This window comes from Octopus sinensis, linkage group LG5 (genome assembly GCF_006345805.1).
Source record: "Octopus sinensis linkage group LG5, ASM634580v1, whole genome shotgun sequence".
Classification (NCBI taxonomy): Eukaryota; Metazoa; Mollusca; class Cephalopoda; order Octopoda; family Octopodidae; genus Octopus; species Octopus sinensis.
Genome location: NC_043001.1, coordinates 67,675,334 through 67,696,073, shown reverse-complemented (window position 1 = coordinate 67,696,073; position 20,740 = coordinate 67,675,334). Strand labels below are relative to the sequence as shown.

The following is a 20,740-nucleotide window of genomic DNA, read 5'->3' as shown; positions in this document are numbered from 1 at the left end:
CACAGATTGTCTTGTATTCAATAAGAGCAGACCTGAACAGGTTCTCTTATTATTACCATTATTTTTTTCCATCACAAACATTACCATTTGTTCACTAATCTGTTTAAACTGAGGTGAGTAATCCAACTGTCTCTCTCTCCTCTTTCTCTCTCTCTCTCACACACATTTAAAAAAATTATCTCTAATAACACTTAATACTAACCCACCAGAGATATACTCATGGTATGATTTACATTCAGTACAACAAGATCATGAAGTTCCTATTATATGTGTAGCCTATTTGTAGTTTGGTGAACTGCGTATTAATTCGTTCATGATTATGACAATCTTTCTACTGATATTCAAGTAATTTGGAAAATAACCAATAATTTAGATGGATTCAATAAAATAACTTTTATATTCTTATGTTAGTGTTTAGTATATAACTTTCTAATGTGAAAAATACGATGGTAGATTTTTAAAATTAAATAGAAACATTTTAAAAGGTATCAGCAGCAAAAGTAGAGTTAGCTGGGCTGCTATGTTTGATGGTCACAGTGTGATGTTAAATGTGTTTTATACACAGTGTAGTGTTAAGTATGTTTGATAGATATAGTGAAATATTGATTGCAACAATAAATTTAGTGTGCTCAGCAACAACTTCAGTGACAAACTTAACATGGAATTAGGAGGCTGTCAAGGTATTGCTCTCTACTTCCTTTATATAGAAGGCATAGTTCTTATAACAGATATGGAGAATAAATTACAGATATGGAAAATGAATTTAATAAAGACTAAATCTTTAGTAAATAAGAAAGAAAGGGCTCTACTGCTGTCAGGGACATAGCTTTACTTGATATGCAGAAAAAGAGTTGATAGAAATTCAAAACATTGTGCCCTGTGTAAACAGTTGACACACAAGATTTAGTGAAATCACAAGTTTGGTTAACTGAAGATGATAGATTTCATATGCAGCAGGTGTGTATGGACAATAAACACTAAGTGCACTTGCAAAATAGATTCTCTCAAATGCCTGGAGTGTTCTTTAGCACTAGCTGATAGTTTTTTTTTTATACCTAAGTGACCAAGTTTGTTATAGTGGATCATGTTCTTAAAGTATAGGAACCAGAGTAAGAATGGGTTTGAAAACGTTTAGCAAGCTATTACCTCTACTAGCAAGCAACAAAAGGCTTCTCCCTCAGAGTGGAGAGCAGATTATATGCATATTTGCATGTGAAGTATAATTCTGTATGGCTGAAAGAAGCTCATTGTGTGTACATATATATAGGCAAATTCATGTACAAAAAAAAAAAAACGAGAAAAGACATCAACAGAAGTCAATTGGACATACACAGTGAATACATTAGACTAATGCTCTGTGAAAGTTTTAGATGGAAATGGAGGAGTAGAAATTACATTTCGAGCATAACTCTTTGTCAGATAGAGGGAAAATTCCAGAGAAGAGGAAAGGAAGGAGCAGATAGTCTAGAGAAAAGCACTTGTGTCTTTAAATGACCAAGAAATAACTGACTGGAAGCTGGAGAAAAATAAAGAATGTGGTTTTTGAAGACAGGAGAGTGCAAAAATAGTTATTGTGTGTGTGTGTAATGCACATTTACATATATGTTTTCATGTGTGTAGGTTGCAAGTTGCATGTTTGTATATAAGGGAGTGCAGCATGGAATAGTTGTATGTGAGTGTGTGAGGGTTGAACTAACAGATTAGTAGCAATAGTGGGATCAGGAGGCCAAGTGATGTGTTTGTATGTTTGCATGTGTGTGTGTTCATGTATGTGAGGAGTTTCTGTACATGCTTATTATATGTAAACATGTGCTGGAGATATGCATGTTGTGTGTATTGGAAGGAGTGTAAGCTACATATGTAAATGTGTGGAAGTGTGTGGAAGATAAGTGGAGAGAGAAATGAAAGGGAAAAGTAGAAGAAAGGAGAATGAGATTTGGTGAGAGAGATGGAAGTGTGTGTGTACTTCCTCATTTTGATGTCACTTCATAATTGTAAACAAGTGTCACCATCATAAATGTGGTGTTATTCACTACTTCAAGGAAACCTGTCCAATCATAGAGAAATATTACCTTGCTACCATGCTTGGAAACAGATGAGGGTTGACAAGATGGGCATTTGGCTGTAGAAAATCTGCCTCAACAAATTTTGTCTGAATCATGCAGGCATGGAGAAGTAAACATTAAAACAAGATCATCATCATCACACAGTCATTATTTTTGTGTCTACTTTTCTATTCTTGCATGGTTTGCACAGGACTTCTCAAATACAGAATCTCACCATTTCTTGTAATTCTTCACCATATTTTTGGTGAGGTTTAGCTCCTTGAGATTAACTTTCACCACTTCATCCCTTGTCTTCCTCTTCTGCAAACTCCTTCGTTCTGACCATTTGGATTACTTGGTTCTTCTGTACCACTGCTGTACCCTTACACAATATTTCTGTTTTTTTTTTTTATCTCAGTTCATTTGTGCTCTTTCTTTCAACCACACTAACATTACACAGTCAGCACAGCTTGCTTGCTTCATTTCTTTATTGCATTTGCACACACTCTATATGCAGTGCCCATCTTTCACTTTTCAATATTGCATGGGCATCACACACAAGCATTTTACAATCTGCCTGGCACTTGGAGAGAAATTTCTCTTATTGCCAACAGAGGTAATAGCATAATTAAGTCACTTAGGGTACAGAAGTTATCAACTACTTTTAGGAATCAATCCAAGCATTTGAAAGAATTTATTTCAAGGGGACTCTTAATGCTCACTACTCCTGTGTAACAGCTACATAACAAGTCTGTGACCTAACTGGATCTTTTGCACACCCATCTTTTACATTTGGTACACTTTACAGTGATCATGACAGCCTCTGTAGTGGCAGCAGAGTTTTGATGTTTGTTTTCCTGTTAACTACAGTAAGCTTACTCTGAGACCTCTTTGCTTCTGTGTTTGAAGATGAGAGTTAAATCATCAGCATACATGTGTCTTAAACTACTTTGGTTTAACCTGGAGAACTATAACAAACAAGAGAGGTTGGGGCTGAAAACTGTCCTGGTGAACACTTACCTGCTTATTTATGTACATACACACATTAACTAAACTACCTAGCATTGCACAGATTCATAAATAACTTAAGTAGATCACTGCTTTACTTGATAAGTGGAAGAAACTGAAACAATTACTTCATGGAATAGTTAAAACAGACACATATTCTGTTTAGAATACACACAAGAATGCTGTTGTACTGACTTTTGTGTTATTTCATAATGGTATTTACATAGTATAACATGTTGAAGTCTTTGCACAACCTGGTTGCTAACATTTGTAGAACTGCATCAGTGACCAGCAGGAGATGAAAGACTTTTAAACTTTACAGTGGCTATGTGGTTACAACCACATGGTTTCAGGTTCAGTCCTGCTGCAAAGAACCTTGAGTAAGTGTCTTCTACTGTAGTTTCAGGCTGACCAATGATTTGTGAGTGAATTTGTTTGAGAGAAATGCTGGAAGCCTGTCATATGTATACATGTGTTTCTGTTTGCTTCCACTACCACACTACTTAACAACTGGTGTTGGTTTGTTCATATCCCTATAACTTAGCAGTTCAGCTTAAAAGACTGATAGAATAAGCACCAGGTTTAAAAATAATTACTGTTTATCATTTTATTTAACTAAACCCTTGAAGTCAGTGCTTCAGCATGTCACAGTCCAATGATTGAAACAAGTAAAATGAAAAGTCAGTATAATGGTGTACATATCTGTGTGTATGTGCATGTTATGAATAGTTGCCTGGATGCAATTGTTTTACATATTCCTTCATTGGACACTAAACTCTGCTTGCGAAGATCTGTTGAGGCAAGTGAAATCGAAATCAAATTCGATGACTGGCATCCATGCTAGTGGAGCGCTAAGAGTACCATCCGAGTGTGATCGTTGCCAGAACAACAAACTGGCTTCTGTGCTGGTGGCATGTAAAAAGCACCATTCGAGCTTGATCGTTACCTGCATCGCCTTACTGGCACTTGTGCTGGTGAAAAAACATTCGTGCTGCTGGACTGGCTCCTGTGCAAGTGGCACATAAAAAGCACCTTTTGAGCATAGCCGTTGCCAGTACTGCCTGACTGGCGTTAGGAAGGGCATCCAGCTGTAGAAACTCTGCCAGATCAGATTGGAGCCTGGTGCAGCCATCTTGTTCGCCAAACCTCAAATCATCCAACCCATGCTAGCATAGAAAGTGGACGTTAAACGATGATGATGATATCATTATTATAACCATTGTTTTAATTTCTACATCTCCATGCTGGTATGGGTTAGCTGAAACTTTAAGGTTGATTTTTCTATGGTTTAATGCTCTTCTTGTTGTCAACCCTCACCTGTTTCTAAGTAATGTAATATTTCCCTTAGCCCTCTAGCTAACAAACTCTGCATTGGTTGCTAATCCTTTTGCAGAATATTGTAAACAAGTGCTGCTATTTGCATGGCAGTGACTTACCAGAGAAGAGGACAACACACACACACACACATGCACGCATGCACGCATATTTACACAATAGGTTTCAGGATTCCATTTTCCAAATTTCACTCGAGGAGATATTGGTCAACCTGCAGCTATAGTAGGAGGTGCTAACTGACAATGTCCATGTAGTGAAAACTCTAAGCCACTTGGTTCTGAAGCAAACATCTTACCTGTATGTGTGTGTTTATATATATATGTATACTCACACACAAATGAGTGTGTGTGTGTGTGTGTGTGTGTATATTGTCATTTTATCATTTTACATCCACTTTATGCTGATGTGTTGGGTGGGTCATTACAGTCCAGGTCAGTTCTCATTAGGAGCCACAACCATCATAGACTGGTGTTTGTGTTTAATTTTGGCTTCATTTCTATGACTAGATGCCCTTCTTATCACCAACCACTTTACAGAGTGTACTGGATGCATTTTGTACCACCATGAGAAATGTTATGTCTTCAGTAAGACAAAACTATACACATTTGTTCAAATCAAATGACTCAGTTGTTACTGTTCAATTTCCTGCTGTGTGTGATCCTACAAGCAAGAAAAGGACATGTAATACACATATATTCACATGAGTATGATCCTTTCTTTGTCTATCAGTGACAACATTTTCAAATGTATCTTTTTTCCTTGAGTTTCCTGAATCAGCTTTACACAATCGAATTAAGTCCTCTACAGAATTGTGTGACTATTACTTTGGCTTTATTATTTCAACTTGTATCTCTGAATTATTGTGTGTGCTTATACAGGCCACACACATACCTATTATTAGAGATGACATAGAACAAATGAACATAATGTGAGGGTTGACAAAATATTTCCGAAAGTAGTTCTTTGAATTCCCTACTGTGGCATCTCCATTGACTTTTGGTTATGTAAGAAGTGTATTTCTATATGTCTTTATTTTGAGTGTTTGATTTCTGCAGTGTAAACAGGAATGGCCACAAGTTACTTAGTGCTGCCACAGACAACACTGTTTCAATCTGGGATGTACAGAGTGGAGAATGTGATCGAACATACCGCTTTCCATCTCCTGTATTAAAAGTACAGTTTCATCCTAGAAATAGGTAAGTAAAGCTCTCTATAGACATTTCTATATATTGTGTTATTATTATTGATTGAAAGAACAATGCATGCCATCAAAGTGACACTGGGGTACAAATATACAAAGCCCACTATACCCATCATGACTATCCATCTGATAAGAGTACATCTGGCACGTGCATCACAACCATATGTGATTGACTTGGTGACCTCTTATCAAGCTAAACAGTGTGTGATCTTGCATGGGGGTGGACTCGGAATTTTCCTCATATCGAGTTGGCTATCCCACTCAGAAGGTCCCTGAAGAAGGTTTGTTTAAGTCTGATGAACGAAACACCCATGTTTCCAGAGGTGAATTATTCAGGTCCCCCAAAATTCCTCTCAGCAAATGGCTATGATGCTCCTCCACTACTCCTACTCATAATCAGAGATGCACATATCATCAGCCACTAATAGAGATGCTCAACTGGTTATGGTCAAGCAACTAACATTATTATTATTTATTGTTAATAATAATAATTTATTCTTTTATTGGCCACAAAGGCTAATATAAATTATACATAAAAGACAACACAAAACGATACAAAGGTTTTCACATTTGTGTAATCATTAAATAACAATAAAAAGGTAACAAGTAAAACTCCCAGTAGGGAGAGGTGCTTTAAAGGTTATGCATAGAAAAACCCACAAAAGCAATGGGTACCTGATCAACAGGGCAAGAGCCCTTCTTTTATTCCTTTACAGGTGTATTCTCAGAATTGGTCCATTCACACTGGCCATTTTTCCAACATTCACCCACCTTTCAATAAATTTGTTAGATGGCAACACTTCCTTCTCCACCCTCACTATCCTTTTCAAGTGAAACTTGAAAATGTTGATGAGGGTTTGGCCATAGGGGAAAGTGTCTGATTTTAGCCCTTTCGAACGAATCCACCATACTACCACTTTTGCTACAGCCACCAGACAAATAAAAATCGCCTGCCCCTCCCAGTTAAAGGAGGCCAATGGGGCAATCTTCACTATGGATTCAGCTGATAGTCAGATCTGTCCTACATGTGATAGCAGCTGTTCAACATAAACCCATAGTCAGCAATGCTTGGGCATTGGACAAGTGCAGAATGGTTTCATTGCTCTGAGTGCACCAGCCCAGCTGACAGCTCTTTTATACCTGTAAAGTATATTCTGAATGGGCAGCATTCCTTGGTAAAACTGCCAGGCAAGGGATTTCTGGAAGTTATCCATAGGCCCTGGCCCAAAAGTTCTCCGAAACAGACCAGTAAGTTGATCCTCATGGAAACCTAAAGTTTCCCCACGAACATCATTGCACTTTTCCTTCACTAACCCTCTATAGAACACTAGAGTGGAACTACTACCGATTGCATTGCCCGACTGGTGGAGGGCTGTGAGCGCTTGATGGCACTCAAGGTGCCAAGCGCCCCTCTTTGGTCTACGCCTAATCCAGGTTTGCAGCTTAGTTAAAGAGATGAGCTGTGGAAGAGTGTATCTAACAAATAGCAACCACACCTGCTCACCATCACGGAAAGGCTGGAGATGACATAGCCTGAGCACATGTCTGTGCATCAGCAACCACAGCATGCCCAGCATTCAGTGGCTGTTGACAGCAGATGGTGCATTGGATAGTGGAGTACCCCTCATTGAGTAATTATTACTTCCAAGGATCTGCTAGCTAGGAAACGTAATATTTGCGATAGTCTGCAATGGTGGAGAAACCACTAAAATCTAAAACAGACACATATGTTATGATTTATATATTTGGTTTCTATTTTCTTATTCCTTTATATTGCAGGAATTTATTTTCTCAATTCCAGTGAGATGAAATTTCAAATTAACTTTGGTGATTTATGTAAACAACCGGCTAACCTGTAGCCATTGTCTCCTTTACCATTTGACATGTTGCTTTTGGACCCATTTTACGTCCCTCAAATTAATATTTGATATTCATGATTCCAACACTTAAAATATCCCACATGAAATTTATGGTTCCAACATTGAAAGTAATGAAGATCTATTTTATGAGAAGCTATTTCGTTATCCTCTTTTTATCTCTGTTGTTGGTAATTATAAAATTAGAGTCAAATCGAACATTTACTGAGAAATATCCTTATAATTGGTCATCTAAAATCTGTTTACTGCCCAAACTCCTAGTAAAAATCAAGTTGTCTCCCCTATTGGCACCTTGTCATAATTTCGTGTTTTTGGCAGTGCAGTGTTTAAAATTCAGATTATTGTTGGTTTGTTACTAATGGTTGTTCTTTATTGCAGTGATGTCTTTATAGTGTGCCCTCTGAAACATGCTGTTGTTAAAATGGATTTTAATTCACATTCTATTGTGCCACTCGATGATGAGGTATGGTTATCTTCAACCTATCAATGTTGTTGATCAATTGTTCTTATTCTACAAATTTAGTTATAAACTCAGTAATTACTTGCACCCCTTAATTTAGTGTTAAATCTTGAAACAAATTTTTCCCCTTCATTATTTCTGCTTTGCTCCATGCATAAGTCATGTCCCAGTTTTTTACTTGAAAATCAGTCAAGTATAAAAGAGTATGACTTATATTCAATAGTATGTTGATCCTGAGTATATGTAAATTTGGTTCAGGTATGGCTGGTTAAGAAGTTCGTTTTACAACCACATGGTTTCAGGTTCACTTCCACTACACAGCACCCAAATATAAAACAGAGCTGACCAATACTTTGTGAGCAAATTTGGTGAATGGAAATGGAAGGAAGCTTATTGTGTATGGGTGTTTGGATGGGTGAGCAAATGCATCATCATTTAATGTCTGTGTTCCATGCTAGCATGGCTGGGACGGTACCACACCCCACACCCAACGGAGCATACTACCTTCGTTTCTCTCCAGTCTATGCATGTCTCCAGCATTCAGAGCCCATGTCTCACTACCATGAAGTATAGCTGTTTGTACACAAGCACTATATAGTCTACTTTTCATTCTGAGAGAGAGGCCTTTTGTTACCAGCAGAGGTAATAGCTCTCTGAACTTCCCCCACCCAATTCTTATTCTAGAAACAATACTTTCAGAGCATCTTCCACCATTGCTAAGTTGGTCATCTAGGTAACAGAAACTATCTACAACCTCAAGAGAGCCTCCTGGGCATTTGAGAGAATCTAATTCCTGTGTGCTCTTAGTGCTTATTGTTCCTGCACATCTGCCATGTACAAAGACTACTCTATCTGTTAATATAGCTGTGATTCCACTGCACCTCTTATGTGTCCATAGTTTACACTGGGTGCAGCAAAGGGAATTTCTTCCAACTCCTTTCCTTCATACTGAGTAAGGCCATTTACATGATGAAAAGATAGTTTTATCTTCTTTGTTGCTAACAACTTTGGTCTTTGCTAGGTTAACTTTAAGGCCCTTTGATTCCAGGTTTTGTTTCCATACCTGAAATTCCTTATCCAATTCTGCTAAAGATTCTGCAATAAGAGCAAGGTCATCAGCATGTAACAGTTCCTATGGGCACCCAGTTTTGAATTCCACTGTTATGGCCTGGAGGACTATAATAAGAGTGGGCTGAGAACTGATCCCTGGGGAACCCCTACCTGAACACTAAATTTATCACTGAATTCATGGCCAACTCTCACCTTACTGACAGCACCACTGTACATGGCTTGCACAGCTCTAACAAGACACTCCTCTACTCCTAACTTCCTTAGAGACCACCATATAACAGAGTAGGGGACTTCATCAAAAGCTTTTTCCAAGTCAACAAAGGCTAAGTACAGTGTTAACATCATGGCCTTGCTTTAGTGGAATGGTGATGATGTAGACATTATGACTGGTTGCTTTGCACTTTTTTTAAAGAGTGATTGAATATCAAAACTTAAAAACATCTCTTATGAAAACAGGTAAGAGTTGGCAATAGAAAAAAAAAACTCCTACTATAAAATCCTACTTCAGGCCATTTCTTGTCATAGCCATGTTAGCATGGAAAATAGACATTATATGTATGAACGAAATTAGGTCCCAGTTATAGCTGAGAAATTAAGGACTTGGTAAATAGGTTAATCCAAGTCCTGTCATCATCATTTTAACACCTACTTTACCATACTTGAATAGAGTGGACAGAATTTAGGGAGATAGATTTTGTGTTGCCAACCCATACCTGTTTTCAAGGAAGGTAATATTTCTTAATAGCATGACATGTTTTTTTAGCAGAACATAGGAAATGAATGACATTCAGTTACAATAATCACATGAGGTCAAAACAAAAGACACAAACATACACTCACACACATACACATACATAAATATTTATTACAATGGGCTTCTTTCAGTTTCTGTCTACCAAATCCATTCATAAGGCTTTGGTTGATCCTAGGCTCTAGCTGAAGACACTTGACCAAGGTGCCATGCAGTGGGACTGAATCAAAAACTATGCATTTGGAAAGCAAACTGTTTAACCACACAGCCATGCCTATGCCTTACATGTATTATATTGTACCCTTTAAGAAAGGTTTTGTTATTTGTTGTCTGTTCAACTGACTATAATCCTTTTTGACAGTATGTGAATCCAAAAATGTTGGATGTAATTTGTTGAGATGGTGTTTGATGCAAAATTATTGGGATTTATAGCATTGTGTAATTTATTAAAATCACCATCTACCACCACCATAATTATCATTATCTTTGTGATCTCTGTTATTATTATCACAGCAGTAATTAATTATTGTTGTCTTGATGTGGTGGTGATGACTGTTCATCGTCGTCATCATTCCACATTTCCCTATATTTCCTTTCCTGGAGATTATTTCCAAACGCATGTGGACTTAGAAAATCTTTCTCAGTGAATTTTGTTTGATTCATACAAGCATGGAAGTACATTCAACCACTGATGATAATGATTATAACTATGTCTATTTAGGACCTTTATTTTTTAAGTTTGTCATGTGTGATTTAAAGGAGATTTGATTGCTAATCTCTCAGATCAAGCACAGATGCCACCTGACTATTAGTATATGAAAGTAGTTAGCTGTTACCTGTTTCTAAATATTTTTTAATTCTTCTGCAACATTTATTAATTCTTCCTCTTCTTCTTGCATTTGCTGCCGACTCACTCTCTTTCTCTATTGCAGTCTGATCTAAACATTGTTGCATCTTTTGACAGACGAGGGAAACATATCTACACAGGAAATGCAAAGGGCAGGGTCAGTGATGAGATATTTAATAATGTCTTACTAAATCATTTTCTCTTACATATCTTTGATATTGTCTATTTGTAAATTTATTTCTGTTTGACATTGTCATCACACATAACCTACACTTATCTATTCATCTAGTTTTCATAGTTTACCAATTCAGTGGTTGTTTGTGGCTTGCTGAAACTAGACCTGACCTGGGGTTGTACATATTTTGTTGTGAGAGAGAACATTGAGAGAATTAGAAATTATAGAAGGATTGGGGGTGTCTTTTGTTGAAACTCTTTACTTAGTGTGTGTCTTGCATTTGCAAAGATGTTCTAAATTTTTAATAAATTGTAATGTTACTCTCTCTCTCTCTCTCCCTCCTCCTCCTCCTCACAACAGTGTAAGTCTATCTCGTGATAAACGAAGCCAGTTATTTGTCCTTCATTAATCAACTGTCTACCATCAACAGATTGTAAACTTATTGGCTTCATGGTGGGGTTGTAGTGGCAGGCTGTGTCCTGTCACCTGTTAGGTTATCCATTGAAGAGTTTTAGTTAAGTTTTAAGTTAGATCACTTTAACCCTTTAATTGCCATATTTCTCTTGAAATACACTGCTTTTGTTTCATTCAATTTTGAAAATTTGTCATTCTTAACGTTAATTTATGTTGAGAACATAAATTAACATTAAGTTTTGATGGAAGATTTTAATTTAGATAAGTTCAAAACCTGAAAATTGTAGAATAAAACCAGGAATCGTTTAAGGTAGGTTAGTATCAAAAGAGTTAAAACAATTCTGTAATATTATAAAAAATTTTAATTTCCATGATTACTTACTGCCACATCTGAGCAATAATCTTTTGGTTGGTTTTTAATTATTTCTTTTTTCTTTCAGATTCTTGTCTTCACCATAGAAGACCTTGAATTAGTAGCTTCATTCCGAGTGACAACAGGAACCTTGAACACAACAGCCATAAAGTCAATTGAATTTGCTCGCCGTGGCGAGTAAGTCTTTTTATTCAACATTGAAATTTTTCATAATCAGTTTGTTTTGAATGGAAAACATTCCAATCTATTTTATTTCTTAATTAATGTTTTTCTCTTTGATTTTTGATTTCAACATTAATTAAACATTTTCTGTTTTTAATAACTTAGTCAGGAGGGCAAGATCATTGTCCATAACATAGAGTTTTAGTTTGCCACAACAAGCTAAGTATATGTGGAAGAGTCTGGTACAGCAAATTAAGGATTCATTTAGTTGTGCTATAAATTATAGATCCTCCTAGACTGGTAAGAGGAAAGGATTCCAAAACTGGGGGAAGTAATCCTCAAATCTGAAACCTTTCTTGAAAGCTTTCATCAGAATGGTGTTTGCTAAAAGACCCTCAAGTACCAGGTGTTGTGGTACATTAACCCTACCAACCACATGTACAGCCCATCTGACAGATTTCCATCTACCCAATTTCACTGACAGGCTTGGGGAGATTGTTTTTGGATGCAGGCATTGTTGTCTGGTTCACTTTATAACAATTTGGTTTCAAGTTCAATACCACCATGGGAGAGTTTTGAAGAAAGCCTTGCAAGTTAAATTTGTTTGAAACTAGAGGTGAGGGAGTAAGCTTTACCCATTACTCAGTGTAATACCATCACCACTACCTCGTCCTTGGGTGCCCTCAGTAAAGTTCACTCTGTTGTCACCCAGTGTACCACCCTCATATGGTCCTTAGGTGCCTTTATCAGAGTGCGCTCAGGTTTCTGGTCTCAGAATAACTTCTTACCACTAGTTTTAGATGCCTTGTAAAATAGTTATGTCTACTACTCTTCTTCTTTTAAGAAGAAGCAGAAATTGTAGTGTAGTGGGTTTGAACTTGGAGTCCCCCATTTCTCCTGTCAGCGATACAGTACATCGTGTCTCGCACACCACACTTAACACTTTATTGTAACTATCTTCAGTACTGTCTCCTTGCCTTTTTCCTCCACCCACATCTCCAAACAGCTTAAAAATTATGGCCACTGTTCCCACAGCTTCACATTAATAATTAATGTAAAAGTAAATTAAGGGAAGTTATCTTGAGATGTTTAATTAGTCTAAGAGTAATTATCTCCATGATTAAGTACACCATAAGATAGAAATAACCATTAGTTGAATGGTAATAATGATAATAAGTGTTTTGTTCATTACTTGTTCCAAATATCTTAAGTAGCAGGTGTGTCCTCTTCCTATCTACAGTTGTTTCCTTGTCAATTCGGCCGATCGTATCATCCGTGTGTATGAAAGTGGAGAAGTTTTAGCTTGTGGTAAAGATGGTGAACCAGAACCTATACAGAAACTACAAGATCTTGTGAACAGGTTTGATCTGTTGTTAAACTATTTTATAACTATTGTATGTATAACCTTATCATTATCATCGTTTGACATCTGTTTTCTATGCTGCCATAGGTTGGATGGTTTGACAGGAGCTGGCCAGACTCCAAATTGTCTGCTGTGGCATTTTTTTTCTATAGCTGGATGCCCTTCCTAATGCCAACCACTTTAAAGAGAGTGCTGGGTGCTTTTTTACGCATCACAGGCCCAGGTGTGTTTATGCAGCATCAGCATGAGTACATTTGACATAGCACTGGCACCTGTAAAGAACAAACCTATATGTATGGATGGCAGTGATTTTACTTGGTTTGACCCATCTTCTCAAGTACTGCAAATTGCCACAACTCCCAGTCCCTTGTCATTTCCTCAGTGAGGAAATATATATTTTATATATAAATAATAATTTTATATGTAAGGTTAGATCTGTTGAATTCTGTTCGTTATACTATTTTATATATTCTTCTTTTACTTCTGTCACATATACAGTGAAGTCTGTAATTCACTGATGTGCTCAAATAAGGTTAAACACAGAGTTGTCTCTTCTACTGCTAAAATGCTAAAAATATTAGACATTATCTCATTATTTTATTTCCACCACATTATTTTATGCTTGTTTTTTTCAGTGACCTCTCCAATGAAAGTGAACACCAACTTAAGTGTATCTAACATTGTTTTCTTCTCCTTCTATATTGATTTTTTTTTAGAACTATGTGGAAGAAATGCTGTTTTTCTGGTGATGGCGAATACATTGTAGCTGGCTCTGCTCGCCAGCACTCTCTTTATATCTGGGAAAAGGGTGTTGGTAACTTAGTGAAGATTCTTCATGGTACAAAAGGAGAACTTCTCTTAGATGTTGTGGTAAGTCTATTTCTATTCATTTTATTCTCCTATTAAGCACTTATTTAATCAAATCTAATAATAGTTTTGTTATTTACCATCTTTAAGCAGTTCTTTTCTTATAAGAGTTTTTTTTTTAATCATTTCATAGTTCTCCTTTATTATTTATTGAATCATCATCATTCTATAATGTCCGTTTTCCAAGCTGGCATGGATTGGAGCATCCAACAAGAGCTGGCAAGTCAGAGGACTGCACCAAACTCCAATGTCTACTTTTGCATGGTTTCTACAGCTAGATACCCCTCCTAATACTAACCATTCTACAGAGTGTACTGGTGCTTTCTACATGGCACTAGCACTAGTGAGATTACCATGTGACTCACAAAACAAGACCTCTCAACTGAAATGGGCTGAGTGGTATTGAGGGAGGTGGATTTGTGCCAGATGATGGGAAGTAAAGTATGATAGAGGGAAAGGAACTGGTGTCTTGCTGGAGGGAAGATACATGGTTACCTCAGCTGGAGATGAAAGAGGATGGTGGTAAAGAGATGACAGGGATACCCTCAACTTACAAGATATGTAAAAATCCAGTTTACTATATATTTGTGGCTGCTAGTGTTATAGTTATAAATTAGTGTTAACAGCTAACAGCCTCCAATAGAATGTTTTAATGCAGCTCTCAAACCTTACATTGCCATTTCTCTTTATTATCATTATTATTATTATTAAGGTAGTGAGCTGGCAGAATCATTAGCACACCAGACAAAATGCTTAGTGGCATTTTTCCCAGTTTTTATTTGAGTACCATTTCTACTGAAATTAACTTTGCCTTTCATCCTTTTAGAGTCAATAAAATAAGTACCACTCAAGAACTGAGGTCAGTGTTATCAAGTAGCCCCCCCCCCACTTCCCAAATTTCATGCTCTGTGCTTATAGTAGAAAGAATTATTATTATTGAGAGAGAGCAGCACATGCCATCAAAGAGACACTGAGATACAAATATACAGAGCCCATCATACCAATCATGTCTATTCATCTGATAAATGTACACTAGACACGTGTGTCACAACCATATGTGTGATCTCATATCAAGATAAACAATGCATGACCTTGCATGTGGGGCCCAGTTAGAGTTTTCTTCAGGTTGAGTAGCCCATCCTGGTCAAAAATGTCCCTGAATAAGGGTTGTTCAAACCCTAAAGAATCCCTCTTTGGTGGGTGGGTGAGTGTTTTTTTTTTTTGTAGCAATCTTATTTCTCAAAATAGATAAGTAATGTGCACCATGTGAGAGTCAAATGACATTCAGCTCAAACTTATAAGGCAAGTACTTAAGATTTTGACCTTGCAATTTTGAGGTTCTTACTCAATCTCACTGCACAGCACCTTCAGCAGCATGTGCTGCTCTCTCTCAATAATAATAATTCTGTCACAGGTAAGTGAAATTGGAGAGATGGAAACTGTAGAAGTCGATCTAATTTATTGTATATATTATATATATTTCAAACAACCAACTTGCTACCACTTTGTTACTGATTCTGCTTAGTTTAAAACTAGAAAAATGTTTGCATTGTTTCCCTTCATAAAGGAAACAAACAATTTTCTCATTAAATCTGAGATAGGGCAGTGCCTCAAACATTTCATAACAACTTGAAAATAAGGATTTTAAAAATTTTGTTTAGCCAGGGTGAAGTGGATTGCTAACTTAAGGGAAAGTTAGTGCAATAATGTTTAGTGTAAAGGAACCTTAAAGTAATGGTTAAAAGAGGGTTGGTAACAATTTTACAAAACAATTTTTATATAAATTCATTTCACTAAATTCTTCCAAATTGTTGATTTGTTTAGAAATGAATTGGAAACACATTGGCATTGTATTTTGTTATGGATATTGTCAGATGGTTTATTTTTAATGCTTGTTGATTATGAATTAATTATACTTACAGTGGCATCCTGTACGTCCAATCATAGCTTCCATCTCAAGTGGAGTTGTGTCAGTGTGGGCCCAAAATCAAGTGGTAAGTAAATGTCAACGATCACTGGGAAAATTCAGATCACTTAGAAGTCCGTTATTTATATGTGTATGTATTATCTAGGTGTTGTCATTGCTGTGTGGGTGAGAAGTTTTGGTTTTCAACCACATGGTTTGAAGTTCAGTCCCACCATGTAGTACTTTGGCCACCTGTTTACTATTGGCCAAGGCCAACCAAAGCTTTGTAAGGAGATTGATGTGTGTGCCTCCAATACTTTTGTACAAGCAATTTCAGATATAAACATGTATCTATCTACACACAGTGTTGTCAGCCAACAAATCACAGCCTTTGAAGCTGTGTAAGGTAAGAGGTCCTCAGTTGAAAAGTTAGCTTCAAGAAGGGCATCCAGGTATGGTCAAGTCAACAAAACTGCTGATAGACTACTTTAATAGCCAGTTCTATTAAGAAAATTGAGCTAGGAAGTAACTCATGGGTGTCAATAGCATATATTTAATTCTGGTAGATGCTGATGTATGCAATGAATGTTTCCCTGTTGCTGTATGCAATGAATTCTGAACAAATTGAAATTTCTCTTCCTGTTTGTTCAAGAAAGAAAACAAAAACCTAGCTGTAATTGTTAGTTACAAAGTAAAGGAAAACAAATTTTAAACTTTCAGAAATTAAATTTTCATGTTTAAAGAAAAAATCTGATTTTTGTTGGCTAAGGGTGACTTTTGTGGGTGACTCTCTGGGTAAAATGCTTAGTAGCATTTCATTCATCTTTACATTTTGAGTTTAAATTCCTCCAGGGTTCACTTTGCCTTTCATCCTTTCGGGGTCAATAAAATAAGTACCAGTGGAGCACTGCAATCAACGTAATCGATTTACTACCTCCCTAAAATTACTGGCCTTGTGCTTAAATTTAAAACTAATAATTATTGTTAAAATAAATGTTTCAGGAAAACTGGAGTGCATTTGCTCCCGATTTTAAGGAATTAGATGAAAATGTTGAATATGAGGAACGAGAATCTGAGTTTGACATTGAGGATGAAGATAAAGAGAAAGAAGAAACGAAAGGTAACTAACTCCTTGAACATTCTCTATGACGAAAACCCAATCTTGCATTCTATTACAGAAGAGAAATAAATGATAGAAGAGAATTAGTTTTCTCCCTTACATTAAAGTGTGACTGTCTTCAAAAGGCTGAAGTTGTCTTAGCATCAATTAGTAACACCTTTGTCAGCCACACACCAGCTTTCAGTTTAAAGCTATATAAGGCTGTGATAATTTTACAGTTAGTTTGCATTTCTAGTCTAGAACTCCCCTCTTGTTGGAAAATATCAATCTACTGGAAGCTATCTAGAGACCTGCAACCAGACACCTATCAGTCACCATATCTTAAAGTGTCTTAGTTCTCTGGTCATTGAAACACTAAAGTCTCAACATCTAGCAACAACTTGATAGAAGCTCACAATATTATCCAACATACTTCCCACAACTTTGACCACTTTTTTGAGTTCAATATTTTCACTGCTTGTGAACATGCTTTCAAAAACGTGATAACATTTCACCACTGATGATATTTGGAAACGTTTTTTTCATATTCAGAATTATTGAAGCATAAAATAAACTACACATGTTAGTTGTTAGCTGTCATGACACTGATCCGCCAAAGATTCCATGGTTCACTAATACTACTCTAGTCATACCTATGAATTGTTTCCTCTTTATAACTTTTAATGTTTACTTTTCTGTCATTTGTGTTTTATTCTATATCATTTGCATGTACTTATAACTTTCATTGTTTTTCTTTACTTGATTTATGTCTGCTTTTTGTTCCCTCTTTTAAACTTTTTCTGATAAGACAGAATGTACTCGAGCCTTGTATACCATAAGCTCATTATTTTTATTATTTTTTAAATGCATGTAAACAAACTTAGTTCTTGTGATAGTTGTGTTTCTGGACTGGCTCACCAATGCAATTCTGTGTGGTACTATATCTGATAGGAAATGAAGAGTTTAATAAATTACTAATTAGTTCTCCCTTATAACATATTCTCTTTACTAATATGAACCTCTGACCTCCCCAATTAGTGACCTATCATGCTGCCTAACGTCTCAAAACTGAAGGAAACAGTCATTAATATTAACCTACTCCAACTTGTCAGATCCTCCCTTCCTCAACCCCCACATGAAAACACATCTATTGGAGACCTACTCCCTTATGTCATTCTTCAGTAACTTTCATACTTGAGAAATTTTGTGAAAACAATATTCTTATACTTAACATCAACCAGACTCTCACTTTGTGCCTGACGTGTAAATCTAACTAAACTATGCAAATGAGTGTATATACTAAATGAGTGTATATACATACACACTTGTTTTAAGATGGCCAAGTTTAGGGTTAGTCATTTACCAATCTTTGTCTTTTCCTCTTTAAAGGACCTGATGAAGAAGATGAAGAAGTTGATGTAACCAGTATTGAACCAATTCGAGCCTTTGTCAGTAGGTAAGTCAGCTCACTGTTCCTAATTTGTTCTTGTAACCAACTATTTTCTTATACATGTAGCCATAATTGATTATCTGATTCTATCCCTTATGTCTTATTCCATTTCTGCCTCAACAAAAGTTTCATCTGACTCAGTCAAAAAGAGGACAATAAAAGGAAGATAATCATCCTTTTAATGTCTGCTTTTCCTTGGTTGCATTGGTCAGACAGAATTTGTTGAGGCAGGTTTTTTTTTATGGCTAGATGCCCCTCCTGCCACCAGTCTTCACCTGTTTTCAAATAAGGTAATATTTCCCTATGGCCAGTCACTGCTTTTATGATGGTGATGCTCATTTACAACCACCAAGCAATGTTAAGGTGTATGCATACACGCACACACACACACGACAGAACTCTTTCAGTTTCTGTCTACTAAATTAACTCGGAAGGCTTTATTCAATTTGGAGAAAAGTAGAAGACAAGGTGCCACACAATGGGACTGAATCTGAAACCATGTGTTTGGGAAGCAAACTTCTTAACCACTCAGCCATGCCTATATATGTATATTGATAAAAATGTCTGTCTGGTGCCATTTGGCATTCTGGTTCATTTTAGACAAAGTATTTGCTTAAAACCATAAAAATATATATTTGTTATCAATGAATCCTGCAAAATCTGGAATAAAAGTGTGTATTTGCGCAGAGTCAAAGGTGCCCTATTATAGATTGTTGATGGTCGTGATGATGATAATAATAATCCTTTCAACTACAGGCACGATGCCTGAGATTTTGGGAAAGGAGCAAGTTGATTACATCAACTCTCAGTGCTTGGCTGGTACTTATTTTATCAACCCCAAAAGGATGAAAGGCAAAATCAACATTGGCAGAATTTGAACTCAGTGTAGACAGATGAAATGCTGCTAAGCATTTTGCCTGGTGTGCTAGCAATTCTTCTAGTTCACTGCCTTAATAATAATAATAATCATAAAAATAATCATTTAACATACATCTTCCATGCTGGCAGGTGTTGTTTAGAATAGTATGATCTGATAAGCCAGAAGACTGCATTGAGCTCTGTTGTCTACTTTGCCTGGTTAGATGTCCTTCCTCGCACCAACTGATCTACAGTGTACTGAATGCCTTTTCTTTCATGGCACTAGTTCTGCTGAGGTCATCAAGTAATTTGTAAGACAAAACACATCAACTGAGTGCAATTGGGTGCAGTATTGAGGGCAGAATCCTATGCCAGGTGGTAAAAAGCTTAACTGTTTAGCATTCAGATTATTCTGTCAAATGTAATGCTTATTTTTTCACATTGTTTTGAATTAATCATGCATTATCGTGTACTTCGAAGATTTTGATGGTGTGATTGTTTATTTTTAGAATAACATTACGGGTGGGTATGAGAGGCCTCATCTGGCTGGTTTAGAATATTTGGGCCAGATATGGTCAGTTTAAATGCTAAAGAGTTAAAAGTATAGTAGAGGAACAAAATCATGTGCTTTGCTGTAGAGGAAATACATGGTTATCCCAGCTGGAAAGCAAGAAAGATGATGGTGATGAAGTGTCAGGACATAGCCACAACGTACAGAAAGGTGAATATGAGAAAGAATAAGGACAGAGGGTCAAGGATGGATGGGAAAGTTTGCAAGAGGGTGAGGGTGACAAATGGTTACAAATGAGAATAGAGGTGAATGCAGTGAATGATGAATGTAGATAGAGATGTTGTCATTAGTGAATATCAGTTGGGTGGAGCAAGTGATAAGTTCAGATATGTAATACTACTAGTACTACTAATAATTTTTTTTTTTTTTTTCAGCGATGAAGAAGCTGAAGATGAAAATGCTTTAATGTACCTTCCTGTCTCGCCAGAAATTGATGATCCTGAAGAAGGATGGCCGTTAGGATCAGAAATGGTAGGTGTTCCTTATTAAACATTATGTCACCATTATAATCACCTCCTTCCCATTTGGGTCAACTTATCCTCTTATCCCAGGGTCAATTAAGTAAATACCAGCTTTCTACTGTTCTTTTACTTGTGGTGTTCTGCCAATGTAAACAACATCTTTAATATTGCTATTAACATTAGCACCACTGATGTTATTGCTACTACCACCAACACCACTACTACTGCTACTATCACCACCATTACATTTCATAGCCTGACCTAGTTGCAGTTGATATATTTATAGGATATATCAATGTTTGGTTGCAGTTGATATATCTATAGGAAAGAAATATTTTATGGTTTAATAAGATATATTATAACATCAGTTGAAGCATCCTTTTACAGTCACTTTTACTGTCACTTGTTTTACAAGGAAGGGACTTTTTATTCCATTGATGTTTTTC

At 36.5% G+C, this 20,740-nt stretch overlaps 1 protein-coding gene across 1 annotated transcript in view; it reads left to right on the top strand.

Moving 5' to 3' along the window:
- The window catches only part of LOC115211597 (retinoblastoma-binding protein 5 homolog), a 42,458-nt gene that overhangs the window by 7,240 nt on the left and 14,478 nt on the right, over positions 1-20,740 (top strand). The window contains exons 4-13 of the mRNA XM_029780169.2: positions 5,444-5,584; positions 7,845-7,929; positions 10,681-10,752; positions 11,625-11,734; positions 12,960-13,079; positions 13,799-13,952; positions 15,872-15,943; positions 16,858-16,975; positions 18,344-18,410; positions 20,208-20,304. Of these exons, the coding sequence (XP_029636029.1) occupies positions 5,444-5,584; positions 7,845-7,929; positions 10,681-10,752; positions 11,625-11,734; positions 12,960-13,079; positions 13,799-13,952; positions 15,872-15,943; positions 16,858-16,975; positions 18,344-18,410; positions 20,208-20,304 (1,036 nt within the window). The remainder of the gene's footprint in view (positions 1-5,443; positions 5,585-7,844; positions 7,930-10,680; positions 10,753-11,624; positions 11,735-12,959; positions 13,080-13,798; positions 13,953-15,871; positions 15,944-16,857; positions 16,976-18,343; positions 18,411-20,207; positions 20,305-20,740) is intronic.